The sequence below is a fragment of the Chinchilla lanigera genome, unplaced genomic scaffold, assembly GCF_000276665.1.
Source record: "Chinchilla lanigera isolate Chin_1 unplaced genomic scaffold, ChiLan1.0 scaffold00085, whole genome shotgun sequence".
In the NCBI taxonomy this organism is placed as follows: Eukaryota; Metazoa; Chordata; class Mammalia; order Rodentia; family Chinchillidae; genus Chinchilla; species Chinchilla lanigera.
In genome coordinates this window covers 7878429-7895309 of record NW_004955486.1, presented here as the reverse complement: position 1 = coordinate 7895309, position 16881 = coordinate 7878429, and the positions used below count along the sequence as shown (strand labels likewise).

Here is a 16881-nt window from a genome sequence, read left to right as displayed (position 1 = left end):
GCAGCACACGAGCCCGGGGTCCTTGCTCCTTCCGGAGGACTCCTACACTGATCTGGGTCCCCTCCAGCACCCAGAGTGCAGGAGGCCTGCGACGGTGCCCATCCCAGAACTCACACCTGCGGGGGAGGGGACCTCCTGCTGTGGGGCTCACCCGGCCAGGCCAGTCCCTTACTAGAGGGACCCCTGCAATGGGGTGTGTATCCGGGGCTCCTCCCTCCCTCCGCTCCCGAATCCCGGCGTGCTAACATGAGCACGGGCCGCAGGGTGCTTGCACCCCACCTGTGGCGCATCCTCTACTCCCGCAGCAGGGAGCTGCGCGGGGGCCAGGACCAGGCGCCCGGCTGGGAGGAGGTCATCCCGGCCCCCCGGGGAGGGCAGCAGAGCGTTCGAGCCAGCTCGAGCCCGGCCCTCGGGGCTGGGGAAGGAAGGGGCGCTCTGCAGAGCGGTTGGCTGCCTATCCCTCCCCACTGCAACTTCGGACGCCGCCTCCGCACTCCGGCCTGGGGCCAGGGCCGGGCCTGCCCTGCACTACCCCGGCCCCACCCCTGCACTACCAAGCCCCGCCCACCCAGCCGTGCCCAGGCCCCATCCCATCTGTCAAGACCCCGCCCACAGCAACGCCTTGGTCCAACCAGAGCCCACCTTGGCCCCGGTCCCGCCCCCAATGCCCCGGCCCCGCCCCTCCCGGCCCGGCGGAGACGCGGCGGAGCGCGCTGCCTGTGGGGGGCGCAGGTGAGGCTTTCGGGGCGGGGCCGTGGGGAGGGGCGTTCATGCAGAGCGCGCTGTTCCCTGCACCCTGAGGCCGCGGCCTCTGCCCGAGACCTCCCGGGCGGGGAGGGCCTCCTGGGCCAGCTCTCTTCCCGCCACGCCTCTCCCCGCTGTTTATTTACCCCAGGCGCGCGGCACCACCAGCCGGAGGACGCAGCACAGCACGGCTGATCCCGCCCGCAGGACCACCGTCTGTAAGTGGGTGTCTCCGAGGCGCGTGGGATCCCCTAGTGCAGGTCTTCCGTTCTCACACAGCCCAAGCTGGGCATCTGTTGAGTAGGGGATCCAAGAGCCCGGCCCAGGGCACCTCGCTGGCATCTGGTGGCCTGGCGTTTTATGTCAGTCAGAAGATATCAGGATCCCCTGTCCCATGCTTGAACGAGTGGGTTGGCTGCCCTCCCACCCAGAAGCCCACCACAGGTGGGCAGTTGTTGGTGTGGATTTAGAGCCCGCCCTCTCTCAGCTAGTGTTGCGTGGGTATCTGTGTTGCACGGTTGCTGCTGCTGCTCCAGCCATCATATCAAGGCAGGAAGGAGGTGGCTACTTACAATTCCATGAAAGCAAAAGTGCTACCATTCCCCCTGCTGCACCCAGCACTTTCCCCACAGTTGGTGACATGGGAAGAAGGGACATAAAGCCCCTCCTGCTGACACCATACTGCAGGGACGCTTAGCCTTCCCGAACAAGGGCTCCCCTTGACACGCTCGGGGAAAGAGCAGACACAGAAGTGTGTGGGGCATTGCCCAGTGTCCTGGCATCTGGGTTGGCATCTTGCAGATCTTCAGCCTGCTGTGCCCCAGGCAGCTCTGTGCAGGACCCTCAGCCCCGCTGCTGGGGGCCCGGCTAAGGCCTGGCTGCCAGGAGTGGGGGTCCTGCAGCCACCTGCTTATGGACCCCACAGCTGGGGCTGGATGTCAGGAGGGGGCCCTGGGTACTGGGTGACCGGAGGTTGGCACCGAGGCCAGAGGGTGAGCGAGACGCACAGTGAGTACCCTGCACTGGCAGCTGCTGTGCTGCTCAGTGACTCCGTCTCCTCTGGGGTGCCAGGCACCCTGTGCATTGCCAGGCTGCAGTGATGCAGCTGCCCACAGTCCGCCCGGCAGGTCCCGCCACCTGCCCCTCTCTGCATGGCTTCCTGGAGCCTCTGGGCCCCTCTCAGTGGCAGCGGGCAGGGGAGGGGCTGAGGGCACAGCTGCGGCATGGCCCTGGCGGGCCAGACCTCTTCCCAGCCAGCCAGGCCGTACCAGCCGCCAGCCCTGGTCATCCCTGTCCTCGCCAGCTCTCCCAGGCACAGCTCGGGGCTTTATCTGCGTGGCCAAGGAGGAGGGTGGTTATCGGCTGGGCACAGTGCCCAGTGTGGTGGGGTCCTGCCCCCCAGGATGAGGCCGCTCTGGCGGGTGCAGGCCTCCTGATAATGCAACCTGTAGGAGGCCCCGGTAGTGGTTCTAGGCGGACATGTGGCCCCTTGCGGGGCTGAGGTCAGGGCTGGCCGTGGGGGCTGGAATTCCTGCATGGTCTTGTCTTCCGTGTGTCACTGGGGCAAGTTACTGTGTAAGCCAGCCCATCTGAGTGTCCCTCCCTGCCCTCCAGGCTGACCCTCCCTAGCAGCCTGCCTCAGCCTCCCTTCCCTGAGCTGGCATCATGGAGCCCCTGGAGAGCCGAGTCCACTACAACAGGTGGGAAGACAGCAGCCAGGAAGAAGTCAGAGTGGCCGGCACCATGTCAAGCACAGAGGCGTCATGCTGCAGAAAGTGAGTGGGAGGAAAAGCCCACGCAGCTCCCCCAGCTGGGCACCCCTAATAGATACCAGCTGTGCCGGCCAGCAGGTGTCCAGTGCCTGGGCCTTTAGCTTTAACCAACCTAGGGCTGGTTCTCTGGTGGGTGGGTGTCCTCCAGCTCCAGGGAGCACCCAGGCCTCCTCCATGAAGCCCCTCTTCCAACCTCACTGGCCACTCCCCGGGGCCCAGCCCTGTGTCCATGTAGGAGGGCCCCAGGCTCACCGCTGGGTGGTTCTCGCCCTAGGATCTCCCAGACGCTGTGCACGGGCAAGCTTGGCATCGCCATGAAGGTGCTGGGTGGGGTGGCCCTTTTCTGGGTCATCTTCATCCTGGGCTACGTCACTGGCTACTACGTGCACAAGTGCAAGTGAAGGCCGCCGGGCTCACGTGCACGGGCTCAGAGACTCTGTAAGCACAGACCCGCTGCAGGTCCACAGGCCCCAAGGGCAGGCGGGCACGCAGGGGCGGCGACGGTGCTGGGCACGGAAAGCCACCAGGGTGTACTTGTCACACCACTGAGTGTGCAGGCAAACGGACACACATATGTGTAGCATGTTCCCGGCACAGAGCTCCTTCGCAGGACAAGAGACCCGCCCGGCATGGTGTGTGGGCCGCTGGAGGCCCAGGCCCAGCTTGGCAGGAGCTGCAGGACACCCCAGGTTGGCCCTGCGGCCACAGCCCTTTCGCCTGGGGCCCCCTGAGCCCTGGCCACACTGGGTGCCATCCTCCCACCCGAGGGCCCAGACCCTATGCAGCCCCTAGCCCTCCAGGCCTTTCTGACTCCCGATCCTGTAAGGAGACCCCCAACATGGGCACCCCGCCCACCCTTTGCCAGGGGCAGAGACCACGCCACACCACGTGCCTTTCTGAGCCACCCAGTTCGCGCGTGGCCTCTTCAGCCCAAGTGCCCCGTGCGGGCCAAATGCCTGCGTACAATAAAGGTGTTGGAAGACTGGACGGTGACCTCTGTGTGCTGCCCTGGCTGTGCGGCCAGGCGTGACCAATAAGGGCCTCTGCCTGCGCTGCTGAGTGCCCCTGCTTGGCTCCCGGCCGTGGAATGTGCTCCTCCTGCTTGGGGCCTCTCGCGAGGCCGGTACAGTACGCGGTGATCTGCTCCTCCTCACCTGATCCCACGTGAACAAGGCTTAGCAGCCCTGAGGCCACTGCAGCTGTCTCAGGGACTTTGGTCTGGGCCGCGAAGCTGTCTCAGCCCTGCAAGGCCCTGCCAGCAACATCCGGTGGGGGGTGTTTCTCCCGGACACTGTTGTCCCTGCCGGTGGAGGATGGAGATGTAAACAGGAAGGGCTTGGCCAGGCCAAGGGGCGGGCCAGCGGTCTCCTCCTCCCCCCTCCCCCCAGCTTAGGACCCCCAGTGGGTGAGGCCCTGACTGCTGGAAGCCTGCTGCAGGGCCATTGTGAGAACTGTGCGGACGCCCCCAGCCGCCGCCTGAAGCCACTTCAGGGTGGGCTCCACTCTGGGGACGCAGGGCTCAGCTCTCTGCTCTTCCGGAGGCCCGGTCAGCAGCGTGCCCCAGCGAGGCAGCCCACGGGTTGGAGCTGTGTGGACAGACCAAATGGGGTTGGAGTGGTAGGGCGCAGGACAAGGAGGGACAGTTTGAGTACGAGGGCCACTGGCCAGGAGGCAAGAGGGGAAGTGACCCAGGGCTGGTGCAGCACTCCGGGGCTGATGCTGGCGGCTGCCTAGCACCCCAAGCAGAGGCCTAAGGGGCTCCCACAAGGCTGGGCACTGCACTGCCTGCAGCCTTCAGGGACCCTCAAGTGAGTAAACCCCAGGCACAGCCCCTTCTCATCCCCAAGGGCACCTCTGAGTCAGGTGGCCAATGGCTCCAGGCAGGTAGCGGCTGCCCAGCTCCCCTCGGCCTGCCCAGCCAGCCTGAGGGCCCGGGCTCAGCAAGTCTCTGGTAGGGTCCAGATCTGGGTGGGGATGGCACAAGCAACCCCAGGTCCTGTTTCCCCACGCCTGGGCAGCACTGGGCCACAGTGGATTTCATGGCGCTGCGGGAAATGCCGACGGGAAAGGATCACGGGCAGGGCTGTTTCTTATCAAATATTTTTTTTTATTAGAGTTGGATGAGAACAGAAAAACGAAACACCAAAGAGGTTTCCGCTATAAGTTACATCATTCCCCAAATCTCACATACTCAGCCTATATGAGACAAGGGCACGGCAGGTGCTGGGGACCTGGCTGGTGTCAGTGCAGTGACAGATCTGCGAGAGTGGCCGCTGGGCCCCCGGGCAGAGGGCAGAGGGCGCCTCTGCCATCGCTGTCCAAAGCAGCCACTCACACGTCATGGGCCATCGTGGGCCTCCCAGCAGGGCAGACCCCTCGGCAGCCTCAGCACTGGCGGCCGTGATGGCCTGACAGCGAGTCGCAAAACGACAAGCAGGCCCAACACAGACGGGTGTCTGGCAGGTTGACAGGAGCCATGCAGAAGGAAGGTGTCACTGCACCTGCTGCAGCTGGCCAGGTCGCCGGGAGCCTGGGCCTCATCTCCCAGTCCCCATTGGGACTGGCAGGAAGGCCGGGTGGGGACCAGGCATGGAGGTCGGTCCAGCTGTCTCACGGAGGCAGGGCAGTGGCCCCTGTCTCTCTGTGCTCTGGCACCACGCAGATGTCAGGCGGCAGCATGAGGGACTTCGGGCCTTTCTAGCTCTGCAGGTAGGGAGGCGTCTGCAGACTTGCCAGCAAACTGTCCGTCTCTTTGCAGAAACACAGGAAGCTGTCCAAACAGAAGACCGTGCTGCTGGCCACTCCATTTCCCCCTGGAGCCAGATGGTAAGGCAGTGAGGCCACCAAGGCCCTCAGCAGCTGCCGGGGCCTGGGGACCAAGCTCTCTGGCTCCAGGCAGGGGTGCCTGTGCCGGGCATACACACGAATACACGCAGACACAAGGTGCACACGGGACACACGACATGAAGCGGGGAGAAGCACTGGCTTGGCACATGTACTTTGTGATTTTTGGTTCAAAGACCTAACCCTTCCCCAGCTGTGCCTACTTTCCCCTCAGCGGCTGACAACTGCTGACAAGTGACCACTGTCTGCCCACGGACACCTGCCTGTGGCCCCATGCCAGTGACAGCACCCGGCCTGGCATGCTGCTGCGGTCCTGCTGTGGCCTGTGCTCTGCCCCCTGCTCAAGCCCTCCATCGGCACACTGCTGAAATCTAACCCCACCAAATCTAAGTCATTTTCAAAAGCTTTTCTTTTTTTTTCAATAAAAAAGGAAGACCGCCGCAGGCTGGGAGACGTGACGTTTTACAGTGCTGCCACAGGACGGTTAAAACGATGCCGCGTCTTGGAAGCAGCCGAGGTGCAGTCAGTGCACATCCGAGTCTGGCTGAGGTCTGCACGCTCAGAGCAGCAAGCGCCTCGCCTTCCCGGACCCCGTCCTCTGCTGCATCCCCTCCTGACTCAGGGCATTCACAACCGTTTTTTCTGGCATTTAAATCATTTCATGAAACAGGAAAATCAATGTAGTGTTGTAATGGCAACACAGCACTGTTTATGTCAGAATCACCCAGGAAACAGCGAAGAATACATGTACTTCGAAGACACCAAGCAACAGCCTCCAGTCACCACACACAGCCCCCCCGTGCCGTGGCTGGGCCCCTCAGCGAAGCACGGTCACGTGGGGCGGGACAGTGGCCAGGTCAGCCTTGGACGGGTACACCACCCTCAGGCTGCCCTCCAGGTCCACCACGCGGACCTGCTCCACCACCAGAGGGCACTGCCCGTCCTTCCTGGCACTCTGGGGATCTGGAAGTTGTCCTGAAACAGCATCAGCCTCTGTGTCGGAGAGTGACTCCTCCTCTTTATTTTCTAAAGTGTGTTTGTTCATTTCGGCCATTCTCTGCAAAGGAAAAGTATCTTTTTAACTGGGTGATGAACACTGCCCAGAGACAGGCTGCCGGACTGCATCCCCGGGGGAAAGCAGGGGCAGTGCAGACCACAGGAGCCGCTGCTCACCAGGAGGAGGGTGTCCATGATGTCTTTGCAGATCTGCAGGCTCGTGGCACTGGTGACCTCCAAGAACAAGTCACAGGTGCTTTTCTTAATCTTAAAAACAGGGAGAGAGATTTCAGAGCAGAATAAAGTTGCCAAAAGCAGACCTCAGCCACTGCAACCTGTGTCCTCAGGAAAGGTCTACGTGCAGTGGAGTCACCCTGACCAACACCACCGCCTTCTAACGAGCAGTGCGGGCTTGGGGGTGGCACCCGTGGTGCCGTGCAGGCATGAGCGGTGGCACAGCTCTGAGGCGTTCCTTTCCTGCACTAGAGGGGACTTTACATGGAAGACCCTGCCCACCTTTGTCTTCTCACTGTTCGTTATGGGCGGGAACGAGATCACGTCTCCATCCGCGTCCACCAGACAAGGGTAGTTTTCCTTGCTGTCCAGCAGGTGCAGGTACCTGTGTGAAGCAAGCAGGGACGGCTAGCATGCAGGACCATGTGGACGGCTCTCCTTGAGAGCAAAGCCACAGTCTCCCTTTGGCCGAGCCTGGCCCTATTTCCACGTAATGATGTGCGCAGAGCTGGCTGGGATGTTTCCTCATGCCCTCAACTGGCTTTAAGCGATGTGTGTCGGTCCAGCTGAGCTGCTGATGGAAGTCTTTGAAGCAAGGCGACAGGGCAGCGTCTCCCCGACCCTGTAGCTCCCACAAAACGTGTGAGCCAAGGCAGGAAAGAGAGCCACGCTCCATGCTGTTGGCTGGGATTGAGCCTCGACTTCCCAGGGCATAGAAAATTACACGTCAGAGCTGAAGCACTGACCCTAAAACATTAGAGACTGCCTCCGGTGTGTAATGCATATTACTCCTGCATATCCTTCTGCATATCCTTCTCTACATATCCTTCTGCATATCTTCCTCTGCATATCCTTCTCTGCATATTGCACACACGATTTCTAGCCTCCCGCCTAGCCCAGCTCATGGCACTCACAGACTTCCCGCCACTCTCACAGTCAGTCATCCTCAAGCTACTCTCCTCTTCACGAATTAGTAAAACCCGGATTTGGCCCTGGGTCAAGGCCTTTGTCCTGGTTAGCCACTACCCTAGCTGGACTTAGGAGCCCTTGGCTCCCCTCAACTACAAATATGCCTTAGTGTCTTTATTCTCGCCATGGGTTACACTGGAAGTGGCAGACTGGAATTAACTCGATAGAATTCCAGTAACTTTTCAGGGGATTGCAAATATAAACTTCCTGGACCTCGACAAGGACTGGGAAGGGCTCTCTATAGCAGGCAGCTGCTGACCAGCCAGAGGCTGACTGTGAGGTTAGAGTTCTTCAGAGACTGAGAGTGGCACCATGCACAGTATTCGCGTGGAGATCACGTCTGGGCAGGGCACACGTGGGCCCTGCACACAGCGCACCCCCACATGCACCCCAGCACTGCAGCACCCTGACAAGGGCTCCCAGTTGGTTCCTTCTTGTCCTGTGCTAGCATGCTGGCCTCTCTGAACAGCCCCTGGTCAAGCTCAGGCCCAGAGCCAGTCCAGCGTTTCCTTCTGGAGGCATCTGGGGAGGGGACGCCGCCACGACCTGAGAGTCCCGCACTTGTGAGTGTGGCGCCGGGACCCTGTGTGGCACGGCTGACCCACCTGTGCAGCCCGGAGACGCTCTGCCTCTTCTTCTGCTTCCTCTGCTCCTCGGCCTCCAGCTGCAGCTGCCGCACCAGCTCGTGCGCCTTGGCCTCCTTCCGCCCCAAGGGCACGATCTGCAGGGCAGGAACACAGAGACACACTCGCCTCACAAACGCAGCTCTTGTCTGCACGTCCGGCACCTCCCGCCCGCACGCAAGTGTCTCTGGGGAGCTAGTGGGCAAGTGCGCCTGCACGCCTTGGCCTGCGTGATCACGCCAAGCTGCACGCAGGCTGTGTCCTCAGGGTCCCCTCTGGGGACTGAATGCCAGCTCTCGAGTACTGAGCTGAGCTTCCCCTCGAGCCCGGCTCCAGCACAAGTGGGTCTGACGCTCTGGGTCCTCAGGAGCCAGTGGGGAGATGGGGCTGAGCTGGCCAGGCGGGACCCGCAGCTTGGTGCTGGGATCAGCCCCACCACCGGCGCTGTGCATCGGACACGGATCAGCGCCCTCCAGCTGCCAGCGCGTCTTACAGAGAAACACTACAGAAACCACAGGGGGCAGCGCGGGCGGCACCTTGAGGTCCTGGGGTGGCCTGGCCGTGTACAGCAGGGGCCCTCGCACGCTGCGGAGGTCGTGGGTGGCGATGGTGGCTGCTGTCCTCTTCTCGCAGAGCTCGTCATGGAGCTTGGTCTGCAACGGGGGCAGGAGTGGGCTTTAGCCCCCAGGGCCACCCTCGGCCCTCCCACCCCGAGTCAGCACTGGCAAACTATCTCATCTGCTCTCCAGCAGCGGTTCTTCTTCCTCCACTTCTGGAAGACACATTTGAGATTCTGAAGACCCTACCCTGAGGTAGAACTCGGGGCAGAGAATGTGTGCCTGGAAGGAGAAACCTCAGCCCTACTGGTCCTACCTAGGCGTGCACTGTATTTTAAAAGTAGGGCACATGTCCCTGGAAACCACGACATGAAGTTAGTCTGACCCAGAGCCCAGCAGTGCGGGGACAGTATGCCTCCCAGACCTGCCACTGACACACCAGCTGCTGTGAAACGAAAGGTGCAATTCTACAGAAACCAGAAAATCCACCAGCTAGTGGGAAGTTCAAGGAACTCCCATTTTCAGGGGCAACGCGGGGCTCCCAGAGTGAGGGCAGTGTGAAGGCTGTGTGTGCAGAGGCAAAGGACCGGATCCTCAGAAACAGGGCCGCCGTGCTCCCGCTCCTAGGGGGACACACTGAGGCATGCTGGTCCCCCAGCTGGCCCCACCTGCACCATGCTCCCTGGCTGCTGGCTGCTGGCCCTAGGACCTGTCCCCAGTGCGCGGTGCCCCACACCCTCGCCCCTCCAGCTGACAGCCCGGGCCCTACCTGGGAGGTGAGGAAGCGCTTGAGTGCGTTCCCGGGCCACAGATCCATGCCTCGCACGACGGTGCCCACGATGTACGGCCGCACATCCCGGACCTCCGGGCTCACTCTGATCGTCAGGGGTGCAGCGTTTTCAGAGACATGCAGGACCCTGAGCAGCAGCTTGGCCGCATCTGCCACCTCCTCCTCTCCCTCACCGCTCTCCCGCCTCTGCTTCCGCTCCCTCTTCTTCTTCCGAGCGTCTTCCTTCTCAGAGCCATCGGCCCGGCCCCGGCCCCGGCCGCCCCGGCCGCCCCCGCGGAGGTACTCCAGGATGGACCGGGTCTGGCAGCCGCTGACCATCTTCTCCAGGCGCTTGTCCCGAAGCTTGTTGCCCCGGAAATTGATGTCCTTGAGCTTGGGGCAGTCCGCCAGCTCGGCCGGGATCTCGCTCAGCTGGTTGTTGGAGAGGTCCAGGGTCTGGGAAGACAGCGAGGGAGGTCAGGGGACCTGAGGAGATCCCTGGCCCTGCTGGGGCAGGCAAGACCACTCAGGGTCTACGGCAGGCTCTGGAGAGCTGCAGCTACACTTCCAAGTCCACCCTCCTGCTCTGTTATCCCCTCCACAGGGACGTGGCCCACCCAGGGGGCTTCTCCAGGGGACAGCGACCTCAAACCCTTCCTAGATACGCAGGGCTCGCCCTTCCTGCTGGGTTACGGAGTGGTGCCGCTAACTCGGCTCTCAGTCACCAGGTGGGAGGGGAGAGGGGCCTGGCTACAGAATGTGTACTTGCCCTTTGAGTAAACCAGTACTTCCGCCCTCAAGAAAGGTTCCCCAGACAGGAAAATGTTTAAAATTAAATCAACAAGAAAGTAAGAATACAGCAAAGCCTGCAGGCAGCACTGCTCCAAGGAATACTGCTTCCTACAGAAGCCCGGGGTCCCAGGTGCCTGGCACGAAGGGAGATGTGAAGCAGCTGGTGGCACAGCTCTGGCCCTCGACAGGACTCAGAAAAGGCGGAGGTATCACTGTATGTGTGCTGTGAAGGCCCTCAGATATGACGGAGTGGAGCCTTCCACCGCCATCACCGCTGGCTGTCACGGAACCCGATGCCCCCTTCTGGAGTGGGGTGGGGCTTGCGCAGGTGCAGGGCCCCCCCAACCCCCACCCCCTGCCCTGTGCTGCCTCTTCCCCTCTGGTACCCAGAGCAGCTGGCCATCCCAGCTGAGGAAACCCGGCGTAAACACTGCTTTCTCACGGCCCTCCAGGGCCCGTGGGGAGGTCTGCTTGCTGACGCGGTGACCTGACTTTCTGGGGCAGCTGCCAGGCGGATCCCTGGCCTCCACACTCGGGCTCTGTCCTCAGCACTGCGGTGTGGAAGTTGGGGGAGCGGGGACTCTGCTACTTGAGACACCATCCGTTTTGGCTGGTGGAGGACAAGTTCAGTGGAGCTTCTCAAAGCCCAGGCAATGAGTCTACTGGAACCTCTGGATCAAGCCATCGGGCTGGGGACACCCAGCAGGGCGGAGGTGACACAGGTGAGCACACACAACCCCAGAGACAGAGCAGAACCTCGGAGCAGGAAGAGCTGTAACAGCCCAGCAGGAAGATGGAGGAAGAGAACACGCACCCCTGCAGGAGAGAGCTCGGGACCCGAGGCCAGCTGGACACGGGGTGCCTTGCGGGGACTGGGCTGCCACCAAGCCGACACAGTGGGTTAATCTGCCTGACAGTGTCACCGCAGGTGGGGGAGGCCTTGTCAAGAAGACTCGGAGTCAGTGCCCACATCTCATCTTGCACTGTTTCAGGCTTCGTAATGCCTGCCATACAGGTGTCTTGGCTGGGTGTGTGCGTGTGCGTGCGTGTGCACTGGAACCAAGGCCCACCATGGAAGGGACTTACGCTTCTAGACACCCCAACAGTGCAGAGCTACATTTACACGGTATTTGTGGTACTTGGGCTTTGAGGGGACCCAGCACTCGAAGTGAGCAGAATTTTCTCCTTCTGACATCATGTCAGCAGTAAAGACAGAGAGACACTGTGGAGCATTTCAGATTCTGCAGTTTTGATTATGAAGTTCAAGCTGTATTTTGTGCCTCTCCAGATCCTTCCCACTCCGGGCAGCCACTCCCATCAGGAGGCAGAGCCGTCCCCTGGAACCTGGCCCGGCCTCCCAGAGCCTCTTCCGGACACTCTCAGACGCACTGCTCCTGAGCCCAGGCTTCCAGCACCCACCCTCCCTTGCCCTCCTGACCTCTGCCAAGGAAACCCTCGCCCTTCCATGCCAGCTTGCCCAGTGCAGTGCTGCTTCTCTGCAGGTGAAAAGCAGGTTACTCTTGGCCTGAAGGCAGTAGGCCAGAAAGCCAGGGCAGCACGGGAGGGTGATGGGCCGCTCGAGCAGAAGCCTGCTGAGAAGGGGTCCCTAGAGAGGACATCGCCACAGGACGAGAGCGTGGCACAGTAGGAGCTGAGGCCTGACTGGCAGCTCAGGGTGCTGGGTGCAAAGCCCCTGATCCGAGTCCTTGTTGGAAACCCCGCAGTCCAGCTGACCAAGTGCACCTGCTCCCTCTTCCACATCGCTGCTCAATCCGGCCTGGGACCCAGGATGGACCCTTGCTGTGGAAGCGAAGCCAGTTTCATGCATGAAGGGTGAGCCAACAGGAAGCAGGGAGCCTCCGGGCTCTCCTAGGCTGGGAGGGCAATGTGAGGCGTCCAAAGCTGAGCAGAGGCGCTGGGCTCCCACGTCCTGGTGCTCAGGGACGCTACGTGCACTGTGCTGAGGAACCTCATGCCCAGCCGGATGAGCTGTTTGGCCCCCTCGGGAGCACAAGCCACCAGGCCCACAGACAGTGGCTCTGTGAGGTTTTGCCTGGCCCTGCATGTGCACAGGACACGCTCCTGGGAAGGGACCCCAACGCTGTGGCCATGAGGGTGGGCACCAAACAGCCCCATGGGAGGTGCAGGAGGGACTGCCCCTGCACAGTGGCCTGACAGCATCCTCAGCAACTAAGGACATCTGAGAAGACTGGGGAAGCACTGCTGATCTCAGTTTCTTTTCTTGGGAAACAGGAGGTTTCACGTCAGAAGTTGAGTTCCGTAACTGTTGTGTATTGCCAACATGTACGAATAAAAGCTAAAAAATAAAGATAAAAAAGGAAGATGAATTTCTCCCTGGAGAAAGCAGTCCCTGTGTGAACTACAGACAAAGGCCAGGCCCAGGGCCGAGGAGAAATCCCGACACAGAGCCTGTGCTAGCTAAGGTCCTACCCTGGCCCCTTTGGACGTCCCAGGGGGACAGCACCTCGAGCCTGCATGTTGGCCACTTTGGATGCGGGTAGGAGGGACACAATAACTGTGCCCAAAGAGTCACAGAACCCCAGGAAGAACAGGATAAAGGCTGCCCCAAGTGCTCACAGGTCTCCTCCGGAGGGTAGCAAGATAAACCGATCCGAGGCCAAGGCAACAAAGCCACGCCCACCAGTAGGTAAAGCCCAGCAAGCCCCTCAGTTCCTCGTTCCCCGTGGCTGGGGTGAGTGAGGACAGACCAAGGCTTCACGCTGCACAGTGCTAAGCTAAAGCTGGTGGTAGCCGATGGAGAGGGGCCCAGCCCAGGCCCTTACATTTGCAGCCTCCCTGCTCTGGGAGGTCAGTGAACCACCAGAGGACTCCGTGCTGTTACTCTGGCTCCCGAGCAAGCTGGCCTCCTGGTGGCCACAGCCCGGTCAGTGCCTCCTGTGGGCTTGGATGGGGCTTTCTCCACGTGTCTAAGCAGCAGAACTCGGTGAGGTGCAAGATGCTAGCTCCAGACCTCAGCCTTAAGGCCTGGCGGCTGCTGCTTCCATACTAAGAAGCCCTGAGCCAGCAGGCGAGGATGGGAGGAGGTGACACGAAACACAGACAGCAGCCAGCCCGCCCTGCTCAGCCCACTGAGCCGAACACAGCCACCGGACAGACCAGCGGCAAGAGCAGATCTGCCGAGCGAGCGGGCAGCTGTGTCGGTGAAAAGCGTGCATCTGTCACACGCGCTGCGAAAGCCACTGTGTTAAAACGCACACCTGGCCCATCAGACATCTGGAAAACCGAAAGATCTACCAGACGACAATACAGAGCAGACAGCGTCTACATCACTCATCTTGAGGCTGCTGTAAAAGGGATGTCGAAGCCCCAGAGGCCCAAGCAACCCGTGGAGTCACACCCCAGGGCCTCTGCCAGGAAGCCGCAGCCGGCGAGGGTCATTCTGCAGAATGTCTTGCCTGTTTCTCCCAACTACAAACACAGACCTTTACAAAAACAGGCCAATCTTTCTACATGAGCATTTGCACAAAGCCAGACGCCCTGCCTCATGAGTAACAGGTGCAGCAGATTCAGCTGCTGAACTGTACACTCTCTGCTATGAAACGTCTGCATGAACTCCCGGCTGCGAAGCAGGAAGCAGCAGCGCAGGGCTGCCTCGCTAAGGATGATCCAGAGGGAACACCGAGTCAGGATGCGGCTCCTCCTATCCCGCACCCAACAGATTTAACGGGCGCCTGCTTCTGCCACGCATCAGGCCGGCACCTGAGGATCTCCAGGACGCAGGGCAGAGTGAAGCCCAAAGCGCTCACTGTGAAACACGAACAGGCTCCCCGCCTCAGCAGGCAGTGCAACACCGACCAGGAAACCCATCACGTGGCAGCGCGCAAGCCCCACTCCTTCAAGGCTCCTTCGCTCAATTCACAGATGTTAAAAGACTAGATACCGGTCGTCCCTATTCTAATCAGAGTGGAGCCAAGTTTGCTAACAGCTACGAACCAGCAAGCGAGTTCAGGGGCCCGTGGGTGCGCTGGGCACAGACTCCCCACGCCCAGCGCCCCGAGCCGGCCCCAGCTGACCTTGAGCGAGGCCAGATGCGCGATGTCGGGGCTGAGCTCCCGCAGGCGGTTGTCGGCGGCCGCCAATTCGCTGAGCAGCGGCAGCGCACCGGGGCGGAAGAGCGCGGCCGGGAAGGCGTCCAGGAGGTTGCTGGTGAGGTTGAGGCTCTGCAGACGCGGGGCGCAGCGCGCCAGGTCGGCGGGCAGCTCGCGCAGCCGGTTGCCGCTGAGGTTGAGGCTCTGCAGCTGCGGGAGGCCGGGCGGCTCGGCGGGCCCCAGGCCCTGGCCCGGCGGCAGCGCCTCCAGCTCATTGCCGGACAGATCGAGCACGCGCAGCGCCGGCAGCGGCCCCAGCTCGGGGCTCAAGCCGGGCCCCAGCGCGTTGCGCCGCAGCACCAGGCTGTGCAGCTGGGGCAGGCCCTGGGCCAGGCCCGGCCCGGGCGCGCGCAGGCTGCCGCAGCCGCTCACCTCCAGGTAGTGCAGCAGTGGCAGCGTGAAGAGCCGCGGCGGCAGGCACCCACCCGCCGCTCGCACCCGCTCCTCCAGCCCGGGCCCCGTCAGTAGCAGCTCGCGCCGCCGCTCGCGCTCCGCCAGCTCAAGCTCGGGCCAGGCCTCGGACACTGCCGCCACCGCCATCGTGCCACTGTCCCCCGCCCACCCCCGCGCCGGACTTCCGGGGATCTGCGCGTCGCCTCCGGCCTGTGCCGGAAGAGGTCATAGAGAGCGCGCTCGGTCGCTAGAGAGTCGCGAGCGTGCCACAAAGAAGATGGTCCAGAAGGTCTCCTGGAGCGTCCGCGCGCTGTGGTCTGTGGGGCGTGGGCGGCTCGGCAGCGGGCGCGTGTTGCGGGATTCGCGCGGCCCGGGCCCGGGCATCCCTGCCTGCTATGGTGTACTTAATGCCTGCGGACGAGCCACCTGCAGGCATAGGTCGGCCCTTGAGACTATGGGCTGTGCCGAGGACAGCGTGACTTCCCTGGGGCTCGGGCACGGGCGACGCGGTGGCGCAGCCTCCCTCCCGGGGACGGCGGCGGGCCTGAGGGCGCCCGCGGCTGCCGCCCGGCTGTGTGGGAGGGAGCGGCTCGGGGCCCCGGCGGTGCCGGCCTGCGTGCGGCCTTCAGGCTGGAGCTGCGCCCCGGCCCCTGGCCCTGCCCCGAGGGAAGAGCCTGGAGGTGGCCGCGGTTGGCGCTGGCGGGCTCCTCTGGCAGCGGGGCTTGGCTGCCGAGGCCCAGCGCGCACAGCCGGCCGGAGCGCGCCGGTCGGGTCGGGAGCCGGCGGCCCGTGCCCGGCGCAGGCGGGGCGTGGAGAAGCGGTGGTCTCGCGGCTGCCGCGCGGGGCCGGCTCCCAGCCGCCCTGTGTGCCCTCGCCCGCCAGGGCCTCGGCCTGCTGAGCGCGTCGCCTTCCAGAGCCGCGGGCGGTGTGGGGACCATCGTCCGCGTTCACCCCGGCGCCGGTCAGGGTCCCAGGCCCCTGGGGCTGGGGAGGCCGGGTCCAGCCGCCAGTGCCTGCCCTGGCCCAGCTGGGCAGGGCTGTGGCCGGTGCCCTGCAGCCCTGTGGCCACCTGGTGACGAGGATTTGGCGAGTGGCGTTCCCCGGGGCTGTCACCCACACCGGAGTGAGGCGCGGCCCCGAGGGCAAGCTGGGCCGCGAGGAGGGTGACTGGAGGACACCCCGCCCTGGAGCCCTCGACCCTCAGGACAGTGGGGCGCTGGGGTGGGGGTGGGGCCCGGCGCCGGGACTGCACCCCGATGTCACCTTGGCACCCTGAGCACGGCGCACTCAGGGGATCTCTGCTCCCCTGCTCTGCAGCACCTCCAGGGACAGCCAAGGGTGGCCCTAGTGTCATGCTTGTGTAGCAGCAGTGGCCCGGGAGCCCCCAGAGCTCGTCGCGGTGGGTGGTGGGGGCCACTGGCTCACAGGGAGCCACTGCAAGGTGCAGAGCCGAGGCAGATGCACACGGGCAAATGCTCCACCGTTGCTGAGCCAGGAGAGGGGCCGGACATGTTCCAGAGTGCTTTGTTCACCCCTTGTCCGCAGCAGGCTTCAGGTGTGGGGCTGTCACCCACGCGGGAGTGAGGCGCGGCCCGGGGGCGCCCGGAAGCCATTCTCTTTTGGGCCTCAACAGACTGCCTCACCGCACAGGTGTAAGCAAGTTCTTCATTGCTAAGCAAGTTCCCTGCATTAGCAGGTTTGGCCCCTCCTACCCCTTATGCTGAGCCTGTGCCGGGTGCCGCCCGCTGCCCACCCACAGCTCCTGTCACATGGGCGCTGGGACCCTGAAGGTGTCCGGCTGCAGTGACCGCAAGCACAGGAGCAGGCAGGGCCCGCAGCTGCCAGCTTGGAGCAGTGAACAGGTGGCGGACACTGCAGGAGCCAACAGCTCTGGCGTGGACGCTCACAGGCACACGTTGCCAGTTCGTGATTGCTACACAAAACAGCAGCCGATTGCTGGCATCTTGGAAGCCGGCACAGGACTCCCCCCTGGAGACCCTGAAGAAAAGGGCAGGTGACTTCAGTCACCAGCAGCCTCCCCCAGCCTGGCTTCCACAT

At 62.8% G+C, this 16881-nt stretch overlaps 2 protein-coding genes across 4 annotated transcripts; one reads left to right on the top strand and one right to left on the bottom strand.

Annotated features, from left to right (window-relative positions):
* The first annotated feature begins 28 nt into the window (after positions 1 to 28).
* Positions 29 to 5800, top strand: Smim1 (small integral membrane protein 1 (Vel blood group)). Of its 2 annotated transcripts, XM_005404133.2 has the most exons (4): positions 743 to 962; positions 2359 to 2519; positions 2791 to 2954; positions 5275 to 5800. In XM_005404133.2, exons 2-3 carry the CDS (start codon positions 2410 to 2412, stop codon positions 2915 to 2917), a joined length of 237 nt encoding a protein of 78 aa, XP_005404190.1. In that variant the 5' UTR covers positions 743 to 962; positions 2359 to 2409; the 3' UTR covers positions 2918 to 2954; positions 5275 to 5800. The 2 variants fall into 2 exon arrangements, with proteins under 2 accessions (XP_005404189.2, XP_005404190.1); XM_005404132.2 differs by lacking the exons at positions 2791 to 2954; positions 5275 to 5800 and adding an exon at positions 29 to 732 and having other exon boundaries at positions 896 to 962; positions 2359 to 2384.
* Positions 4601 to 15051, bottom strand: Lrrc47 (leucine rich repeat containing 47). 2 transcript variants are annotated; one of them, XM_005404136.2, is made up of 8 exons: positions 14356 to 15051; positions 9509 to 9964; positions 8719 to 8835; positions 8165 to 8280; positions 6873 to 6975; positions 6534 to 6623; positions 6274 to 6417; positions 4601 to 5286 (listed from the first exon to the last, which is right to left on the bottom strand). In XM_005404136.2, exons 1-8 carry the CDS (start codon positions 14968 to 14970, stop codon positions 5182 to 5184), a joined length of 1746 nt encoding a protein of 581 aa, XP_005404193.1. In that variant the 5' UTR covers positions 14971 to 15051; the 3' UTR covers positions 4601 to 5181. The 2 variants fall into 2 exon arrangements, with proteins under 2 accessions (XP_005404193.1, XP_005404194.1); XM_005404137.2 differs by lacking the exon at positions 4601 to 5286 and having other exon boundaries at positions 6036 to 6417; positions 14356 to 15030.
* Between the last annotated feature and the right edge of the window lie 1830 nt (positions 15052 to 16881).

What these genes read in the sequence shown, in the direction of transcription:
- Smim1 (XM_005404132.2), top strand. Translation starts at nt 247, where the DNA reads ATGAGCACGGGCCGCAGGGTGCTTGCACCCCACCTGTGGCGCATCCTC. An exon ending in GCTGCCTGTGGGGGGCGCAG is followed by an intron (nt 733 to 895) that starts GTGAGGCTTTCG and finishes TATTTACCCCAG; the next exon opens with GCGCGCGGCACCACCAGCCG.
- Lrrc47 (XM_005404136.2), bottom strand. Translation starts at nt 14,970, where the DNA reads ATGGCGGTGGCGGCAGTGTCCGAGGCCTGGCCCGAGCTTGAGCTGGCG. An exon ending in CGCATCTGGCCTCGCTCAAG is followed by an intron (nt 9,965 to 14,355) that starts GTCAGCTGGGGC and finishes CTGTCTTCCCAG; the next exon opens with ACCCTGGACCTCTCCAACAA. An exon ending in GGCCACCCCAGGACCTCAAG is followed by an intron (nt 8,281 to 8,718) that starts GTGCCGCCCGCG and finishes CCTGCCCTGCAG; the next exon opens with ATCGTGCCCTTGGGGCGGAA.